The following is a 9,881-nucleotide window of genomic DNA, read 5'->3' on the forward strand; positions in this document are numbered from 1 at the left end:
TGGGGTGGGCTACAGAGCTCAGGGGTTAGTCACGGGCTACGCCACCCACCCCCACACTTTGGCTCCTGGCAGGCAGCCGTAGCGGGGAGAGCAGGCACCAGGAGGTGCTCTGCAGCACTTGGGAAAGCTGCTTCTCCCAGCACAAGACACAGGATGCCAGATATCAAAACACATTGCCTGGGGTGCCAAGAGCAGAAGGATGTGTCACAGCAAGGCTGATAGCACAGCTGTCGTCACGGTCCTTGATGGAGCTCTCACACCATGACATGTACTGCCCTGAATTTGCATCTGTCCAATTCTTATCAAAAAACAGCAATCCAAATCTAAATTAACATTTTCGCTTCTGTATTCTTAACTGATTCACAAAAATGAAAATACTATCTTCCCCTTTCAGATTAAATACTTTAAAGGCTCACAGTTTCTTGGGAGACAATTCTCAACTCAGCTCTAGTGATGGAGCAAGACTGGAATCTGGCCTAAACTAGTCTGAGAAAGACTAGAGTGGAATTGTTCTGGAGAGAAGAAAATAGGGGAAATACCTCCCCTCTCTCGGGGAAGAGAAGCATTTCATTTTAGAAGGACCTTTTTACTCTTATTACTTGTCTTCTGCCAGTTCAAGGTGTCCTCAGATCTCTCTTGGACAGACTTTTTCTTTACAGAGTGCTGAGGAGGATATATGAAGAAGTCAGGGCCCCAGCTGTCCCTCCTTAGCTTCTAGAAGTACAGTGTACGATTGAAATGATGCCCCTAAATCTTTGCTGTGGACAATGATCCAGCCTCTGCTCCAAGCACACAGCCCAAAGTTTGTACATGGCTTTTATAGTCCTGAATTCTTTTTAGACATGAGTTTGAATCCGTCATCCAGGATGGACCTCCGATTGCGTCTTAATCTCTTTTGTCTCTCGAGATAGATGACCACTCCTATAAGGAAGCAGGCAACCAGGAAGAGCACCATTCCTGCAACAGCTAGTGTGATGACTGTGGCCTCTATCTGCCCTTGAGCCAGCTTAGCTCCAAAGAGCATGATCTTCTGGGACTCCTCCTTATCCTCAGATGGCAACTCTGAGACACAAACAAAAAGATAGTTCCAATGAGAACCAGATATACCACAACTGAAAGATTCCAAGAAATACTAAAAAAGGAGGAAAAGAAAGACCCAAAGACAATCAAAACAAGTCAAAGGAGACCCAGTCGCCATCCATCCAACAGACCCTCGTTCCTGAGGTCACACAGAAATTTGAGAATGAATGGTTCTTGCCCTAATCCACTCCATCCCAGGACCTCACTGTATCTCACCGCTACTCAGCCCAACCAGCTAACCATTGCTGTCCCCAGTCACAAGGGAGGTTGTGTGGGGAGTCAGTGGCTGGGCTGGGAACAGAAGAACAGAGACGAGAACATGTGTCCAGACCGGGGGCTGCTGCAAGTTCCCCACCCTGCTCCAAGCTCCCCATGCACACGGCTGTTGTCCTAACCACCACTTTTCAGAGTGCACTTGCTCAGTCATGCCAGTGGTGAGTCACGTAAGATCCTGAGCTCTCTTATGCTTCCACACAGAGGCAGCAGAAACCTTTTGAGAAAAGTGGTTATTTGCACACGTAACAACTGTTGATCAAGGTTTTTGCCGGGTCAGCATACACAGGCTGATGCACGAGTATGGTATAAAACTGAATTATTTAATATTGTCACTACTGCTCTGACACATTTCCTACTCCTCTTCTTTATGCCCATTTTGAGTGAGGAAAACATTGTTGGGAAGGAAATAAGTGAAAGATCAGCAGACAAAGGCTGAAGACTTGTAGGTAGATGGCTGTATTTTCAGCTATTCTGAGCTGGCTCTGAAATCAGCTCTGCTGGATTTAACAGCAGCTGAAAAATGGAGCTGGAGAAGGATGAAAAAAAAAAATCAGAGAAAGAAATCACCACCACAAAGACTTTTACACCAGAAAATTTTAAAGGGATCTTATCTACTATTCCCCTTCTCCCTGGTGCTGCTCAACCAAATGTCTTCCAATGTCTGTTCTTTAAAACACCTGAAAGGCAGGGCATGTGCTTCAGCTCTTTTCCTGAGGGAAGAACAGACCAGAAGGCAGATGCGCTTGTTTGCATGCTGACTCGGTCCCTTCAGCTAGTAATGATGAATGTGAAAATGCTCTAAACCACATACTCACTGACAGCCCAAGTAGGGAGGACAACTAATCTAAGGTGCCCCTTGGGTTTTGGTTGAAGGGAGTAAGAAAAATCACCTCGTTTGCAATACCTCCTTTTGCATCTCTGCAAAGATTGCACTCTCCTCTGAAGATGAATCCATATATCGCAAGTACAACAGGACGTGAGGCCAATAAACTTTTTGACCTTACTTGGTCAAACAAGCCTAACAAGCCCAACTTCCTTATTTTTATCAGAGCGCAGACATTTGGAGGACAGATAACCAAACCAACTTGGAACCCTCCCTGTTATCCATCAGCAGCCAGGTCTCAGACTAACACACTGCCCAGCCTGACAGAGGAGAGGCTGTAAGTGGTGTTTGTGCTCCTCCCCTCTCACACAGATGTAAATCTCTGTACTGATCAGAGATCTCCCTTCCTCCTCCACCTCACACAGACAGTATTTAGCAGTGCAATGTATGTATACCATACCTGCACTGTAGCTTACAACTTCAAGCTCTGGCTCTGAAAGGAAACAAAAAGAAGGTGAGAAAGCATTGAGCTGAACAGATAGAGAATCCAGAGCACGGCACGTTTGGCAAGGATCAGATCCAGAGGCAGCATGGTTTTCCACAGCTTGCAGGTTTTCTTTTCTCCTGTCAACGTTTGCCCTCTCCACATCACACCAAGAGCGTTTTTGCATTACCTGCTTCAAGAGCAAACCCATTCCTGCTGCACAACCCTTTATGGCCTTCAAAAGAAAAGTACAATCAAAGTCTCTGAGTGTGTGGTGGGCTGACCCTGGCTGGCAGGGTCACTCACTCACTCACCCCCCAGTGGGATGGGGCAGGGAATCAAAAGCACAAAAGCAAGAGAAAAAAAAAGTTGTGGGTTAAGATAAAAACAATTTAATAAGTGAAGGGGAATAAAACAAAACAAAAAACCCTGAAGTGATGCAAAAGCAATCACTGGCCACCTGCAGACTGATGCCCAGCCAGTCCCTGAGCCATGGCTACTTTGGAAAAACTCACCCCCATTTTTATTGCTGAGTATGATGTCATATGGCATAGACTATCCCTTGGTCAATTTGGGTGAGCTGTCCCAGCTGTGTCCCTTCCCTGCCTCTTGCCCACCCCAACCTACTGAGTGAGAAACAGAGAAGACCTTGACACTGTGCATGTGCTGTTCAGCAATAGCTAGAACACTGGTGTGTTATCAATGCTGTTTTAGTAACAGATCTAACACATCACCTTATGAGCTGCTATGAAGAAAATTAACTCCATTGCAGCCAAGCTCAGCACAGAGTGTCACTCACCTTTGAGCACCTCTTCCAGTGTTTCCTAGTGAAATGAGAAGCCTTAGGATGTGCATTTAGATTACAGGTAATATTTTTAGCAAGAACAATTACTAGCTGATGGCTGAACATTGCTTCTCAGACACAAGCTAAAATAAAACTCCTAATGACAACATAGGCAATGTAAACCCCAGAAACCAATTTTTTATTAATTCCACCTGCAGGTATTACCATATTCAAAGGGAGCATCTTAGATTAATAGTACTTAAGTAATTATCTGCTCAATTAACTGGCTGTTTATGGTATGTAAGTGCGATGCAAACACCCAGAATTTAGCAGCAGTACTGGAAAGTGCTGTTAGATGTTTTATGGTAACAATCAGTGATAATTCCCTACCTGGTCTGGGCAAGACTGTGAATAGTATCTCCATACCAGCATGAATATGATCAGACACATGACAGTGAAGCAGCCATGTCCCAGGGTTCCCAACCAACATCTCCACCATTTCAAAGGTCCCAGGGAACAGATCCACGACATCTGCTCTGTAGTTTTTGCCATTCTGTTAACAGGAAGGGAGGCTGTTAGCATGCAGTGCTCTGTGCATCTTTTCAGAAAGCAAATTCTGTCAGTGTCACTGGAGACCACTTCAGTGGTACTAGTTTTTAAAAGCTCAAAAAAAAAAAATTTCAAAAAGCATCTCCAGGGCTGTAGTTGGGAAAGTAAACACCATCTGGTAATGCCTAATCTTAAGAAGGGTTAAGCTAGACATATCAGCAAATACAGAGGCTCAGTGAGTCAGATTTGGATGCGTAAAATCACATCCCTTTCCTAGTTGGGTGAAGTTGCTGTGAAGTCATTCAAGAAGTTCAAGTTCACCAGTCTTGAGCAAAAGTGATGATATTGGTGGTCAGTCTCTGCTTTACCATCAGCAGGGATATTCTTACCTTGTATATGAAGGTCTCAGCGTGAAAATGGACTGTGTGGACATCAACCTCCTGGCCCATTCCCAGCAGGTACCAGTTCACCCACTCACCCTGGAACATGGTCAGCCCAGGCAAGTTTGCATAGAGCCTCCCATTGATTGCTGTGCAGTAAGTAACAGAGATAGTAGAAAAGCCTGTTATTGAAATGGTAAAGATGCTGAACCATCTCAAAGGAAGAACATGCAGGACAAGTTAGATGCTACAAAGCTCATACAGCAACCAATGCATCAGCAGTTAGCGTCTTCCATATGACAGTCCCCTAAAAGTCTGGCAGTCTCCCTCCAGCTCAGCTCCCTATCCACTCTGTTAACAGATAGGAAAAGTACAATAATTTGCATCCAAGGCCATGCTGTAGCTTGGGTCAAATAAATATCAAAAACTACCTCTTGCTGAAAATCTGCAGTCAGCCAGAGATCATTGTTTCTAGAAGTCAAGATATGTAAAAAAGGCCTTCTTAGCCCAATGATGTGGAAACATGTATATAGATATATACACATAAATCTCTGAACAATTTACTTGTTGAACAATGAAAACAGGTAAATCTTGCCAACAGGTAACCCTGTCATTCTAAGAGTGTCATGCTGGCTGTACACATTACATGCTGATACCTTGTAAAATCACTACACGGCAAGACTTTATTTCATATTTATCACAGCAAGAAGGAATACTGCTTTGACTGTAAATGCACGAAAGGGACCAAAACAGTGAGTGAGCTGAGTGCTATGGCAGACACACGGAAGCTTTCATGATCAGATGACAATAAGAGAGAAAGAAACATGATCTGAGGGCAGGAACATCAGTGTTTTACTCCCAGATCTGCCATAGGCACCTTCTGTAGCCCAAAACAAGCATACAACTTCGGTGTGCTGGTTTTGCCAGCTACAATATTTGGTTAGCAATTATAACATTTGGAGATACTTTATATCACCTGTACAAAACCAGTAGTAATGTTAGTATACATAAGAATAGTGAAGAGTTATGTTATCTCCCCAACTGCCAAGGGACTTGTTTGGCTGAGAATGCTTCAGCTAGATCCAGATATAATATGGAGAAAAACTATCATAAATAATGTGTTAATTTAGAAAAATGTGTTCATCCTACTATGGCAGAAAGGTTTTTGGTAGTCAGCTAAAACAACTGAGCCACGTATTGCAGCCACATGGCTCACTCAATTTGAAATCTAACATATTCTAAAGGTTCTGGGACCAACAGAATTAAATGTCTGACATGTTAATTTCACATTTGATGTTATTTCCTGTCCAGAGTCACTCAGACACATCAGAGATTAACCTCTCTGGCCCATATTTTACTATCTCTCCTGACAGGGACAGCCGAATGATTAGCCTTCATTGTAGATCAAAGATCTGTGCCGTATATGTGCTGCAATACTTAGAACAACAGACAGTTTAATTCTGTTTATGCCACTGACAATGGAAGAGGATGAGGGCAATCACTAGGAGTCAGGCTCTTGGTTTTTGGGTGGCTGACTACCTATGGAGGTTGCGTAATCAACAACAACTTTGTGTAGATAGTAATAGGTGCTCAGGTGCCTAAGAGGCATTACCATGCATTTTGTTGCTTTCCACAAATTTGTCATCCAGCAGGTTGATATCCTTGGGATTTCTCTTACTGTAATGTTCCACATTTTCCTCCAAGTACCAGGACTGATTTTCATCAAAAACCAGGAACAGTAGAGCAAACTCCCTCTTTACATCCTTCCTGATCCCATCAGACTGCAGTGCCCCTCTCCGGCAGATCTTCAGGGGTCCAATCAGACCACTGTACATATCCTAATCAGAATGAAGGAGAAACACCTTTGAGGCAATGATCTTCTCACCCTCTTTTATACACAGTTCTTTGCCTTTCAGCAACCACATAAGCTGTTCCCTGCACCACCTCGCTTAAAACAAACGGTGGTACTAAGTACTCTCATTGGTGAAAATCAGCTACCAAAGGACAAGAACTGAGACTATACATGCTCTTACAAATGCAAATCCAAAAGTCATAAATATGAATGGTATCAAAATACTCTTCAGTCTGTGGCTGCAAAAACATCTGCAACTTGAGATAAAAAGGCAATGATCTCTGGGTTGAATGTGATGGTTTATTACAGGATCCTCCAAGTTGTTTCCCTGTGAAATCAGTGCTATGACAATTGATCCTAGCAATGCTCAAATCTTCCTGCTTTATCCATGGGGCCTAATTTTGGACAATTTCTGTCTTTCTTGATTAGCCCTATGGTTCTCACTAACAGAAACCATGACTTATTGGGACATGTTCTCATATCCTGCCAATAACTGAAGGAAGGTTAGTGTCAAGGAGAGTGGAATTGTTCTATGAAGGTTTGTGTTAGGAAAAAATAAGGACAAACATCAGGACAAATTTGGAGGATTTCCTCTCCCAGCAGAATGCTGGACATGTCACCAGGTGGTTCTTCTACCTCTTGGCTGGGCCAATCTCTAAATTGTATCCAGCTTGCATTGTTTTCTAGAGGAGGTGAAAAATTGGTCTAACTGGGCTTTTCTGGTTCTAACTTGTATTTTACCTTTACTGGGTCCACCATGGAGTAGTAGATCCAAGGAATACAGGCTGAATCATTTGGCCCTGGACCAGATCGCTCAGGAACTTCCCATCGGTATGTCACAATGTCACCTGAGTGACAGAGAAGCACCATTAACACCACTGTGAGACACTCGCTTGCCAGTCTGCTGAGCAGCATGCAAAGCGTAACAAAAAAAGAAGATCCTGTCTCCAAAGTGCAAATTCAATTCTGATTTTGTTGGACATTGCATCTTCCTTCCCCAAACACTGAAAAGCAGGATGGAAGTTCCCCTCTCAAGCAAAGCAGAGGGGTCATGGGCTGCACACACCATCAGGTATCAGCACAACTCTGTTTTAACTGCCGCCTTTGAGACTGGACCTGACCAAGGAAATTCCACCTTTCTTCAGTACAGATGGAGCTTGAGATGATCCTTCCTCTCTCAGAAGTATATTCATGATGCCCATTCAAATATGTTTTTAAAATTACTCTTTTGCATACTAGTGATACATTTCAGAAAGACAGGGCCTGGCTGAAAACTTGTTTGTCGCTTAGACAGCCTGGGCAAGTTGAAGGGACCAAAAATCATACAAATTGGCATCCGGACTGTGAAACAAATTGGTGATTTCAGTCAGCGTCTTGGCAAGCAATTGTGCATTTCTCCTATTTCATACTATTTTCAAGCTATTGTGCCCATCACAAAAAGTATAGGTCCCAAAGAAGAGGGGCAGTTTTCCCCCATCATGGGCCATCAGCCCAGGGCTACCAAGGACTGCCTGAGCTGTGAACTGCCATCATCCTTCTCCTTCCTACGGACAGACCATACTCAGTAGGGCAGATAAGGCTGCACACAGAATATTTTGTGCTATGCTTAACCAGCAGAGCAGAATATGAACTCCCAGGGCTGCCATTCCCACACATGTGAGATCACTAAAACCATGGTGAACCTGAAAGACCAGTTACTGTTCAGTTCCAGTTCTCAACCATAAGAAACCAAGTACATCAGAGCCTACTTAAGGAAACCAGTCTAGCTATAGGCTAAAGTGAGCTTCGTAAGCCCATACAGGAATACAGCTAGAGACCGCAGTGACTTACCAGGGTTTGCTACTTGCGGCTGTCCTGTCTCCCTTTCCAGCACCCCATGTGCATGAATGGAGTAGGGTCGTGTGGCGTTGTTCTTAAACACGATGTTGAGAATGTCTCCCACCTCCGCCCACAGAAAAGGGCCTTGCGATAGGAAGAATGTACTATGAGACTAGCAAAAACGGTCAGCATCTCCTGAGGATACTCCCACCTCTCTTTCATCATCTTCTCCCCAGACATATTCCCTTATAGCATTTATGACGTTCTCCTCCCTCTTCTCTACCTTATCTCTACCTCCCACAAAGAGAATTGGAGGTCAGTCCCAATTCAAGTAGGTCTTAGAAAACCAGACTGTGAGTTTCACAATGAGGGAAATGAAGGTTGTTAGGCATTTTAACTGCGCCCAGCACAGCTAAGGCTTGATTTCTGAATACTGCTGTGCTAAATTTTACTGCATCTTGATCATGCCTTGCTTCTGGTTTCAAAAAATGTGGTAATACTCAATTTGGCCTGACAGTGTCACAAATCAGAGCTGCAGACTATTTTGAATAGCATATACTGCCCCAGCCTTGCTGCTCTGGCACCACTTACAGTCCTGGGTTAATACCACAGAGCTGTGTCTCAACAGACTTCCAGACATCATGTGCTCCTCCACTTTCACAGGCCTGTCTGCTTTTGCCCCAAAAGCATTTCTCTCACAGCTACATATTGCTCTCTAGAAGTAAGCAGTGATTTCTGTTCTGCAGTCAGAGAAATACAGGTGTGAAAAATGCTTTGCCTGAGGCATGAAATAAAGTTGGTGCAAATTCAGGCATGAGAACCCGGTCTTCTCTACTACAAGCTGTGTTCAAGACTCTTTCTCCAAAGCTGGCAGACCTGAATAGGAGACAGTCTGAATTTCTCCTCACCTGTATACACAGCAGATGCCTAAATATGTAGGAGGCCTTCAGATTACAGCCCTTAGCCACTGAAGCTCTAGAGTCCAAGCCCCATTGCTGTGTGAGTGAAAGATGTACCCTCTGCATGTATCCTTACCTAGTATCCCTAGGTGTTCATCACCATTCATCCTGGCCTTGGGGGTCTGGAAAGTCCCATCGGTGTACTCCCTGTAAACTGCTTTCTTGTACCTGGAGCCAAGCAGTCCATTCTCGTTGCTCAAAAATACATCAGCGTAGCTGAGAAATGCAGAATGATTGCTGAGATACCAAAAAGCTCACAGGGAATAAACAGCTAACTTGTGGCTAGGGGTTCACTAGCTGAATAGGTTTCCCAGAGACCTGCTTTGGCTGCAAAGGTGGGCGCAGTGATGCGGGGGGCTGCACCTCCCATCAGCAGCACCACCACCAGTGGCATATGCACCATGTCACAAGACGGCCGAGATGCCCAACAGGATTCACCAAGGTCTACTGAGAACCTTTGCCAAAGGCTTCCCCAGAAGGCCTCTACCTCTCCACAGAATGGTTGTGGCGTTCCTGCTCCCAGCTTCGGTCGGGTGCATAGTCCCACACCACCTCCTCTGCCACGATGTAGTATGTCCGCACACCCTTGTACTGAAGGGCAGGAGCAGGATCCCTTTTCCCACACTTGGAAACGGAGTAGCGTTCCCTCATTCCAGCCTGGTAGTGATTGCTCGTCTGGCAATAGATCTCAAAAGTCCCTGAGGGAGGCAGCATGAACAAGGAATCAGCTACTTCTAAAGATTCCAGGAAACAGCTGTAAAGCTTGTGACATAGCTGACATCAGTATGTGTGTTGTGTGTATCTGGGTGTTTGTTTAGGGAGCTTGGCTGCCACATGCTGTGATTAAAAGAGGTTGTTAGAGAAACCAAGCAGGAA

At 44.5% G+C, this 9,881-nt stretch overlaps 1 protein-coding gene across 2 annotated transcripts in view; it reads right to left on the reverse strand.

Moving 5' to 3' along the window:
* Positions 1-817: 817 nt before the first annotated feature.
* Positions 818-9,881, reverse strand: part of HEPH (hephaestin) — a 23,677-nt gene continuing 14,613 nt past the window's right edge. Inside the window, exons 12-20 of one of the 2 annotated variants that reach the window (XM_010283291.1) lie at positions 9,493-9,703; positions 9,082-9,221; positions 8,059-8,190; positions 6,970-7,076; positions 5,989-6,214; positions 4,386-4,525; positions 3,838-4,000; positions 2,640-2,672; positions 818-1,062 (exon numbers count right to left, since the gene is read on the reverse strand). In XM_010283291.1, coding sequence (XP_010281593.1) covers positions 818-1,062; positions 2,640-2,672; positions 3,838-4,000; positions 4,386-4,525; positions 5,989-6,214; positions 6,970-7,076; positions 8,059-8,190; positions 9,082-9,221; positions 9,493-9,703 — 1,397 coding nt within the window. Of the gene's footprint in view, positions 1,063-2,639; positions 2,673-3,786; positions 4,001-4,385; positions 4,526-5,988; positions 6,215-6,969; positions 7,077-8,058; positions 8,191-9,081; positions 9,222-9,492; positions 9,704-9,881 lie in introns of both variants that reach the window. The other variant, XM_010283290.1, reaches the window with a different exon arrangement.

Source organism: Phaethon lepturus, unplaced genomic scaffold, assembly GCF_000687285.1.
Source record: "Phaethon lepturus isolate BGI_N335 unplaced genomic scaffold, ASM68728v1 scaffold16703, whole genome shotgun sequence".
In the NCBI taxonomy this organism is placed as follows: domain Eukaryota; kingdom Metazoa; phylum Chordata; class Aves; order Phaethontiformes; family Phaethontidae; genus Phaethon; species Phaethon lepturus.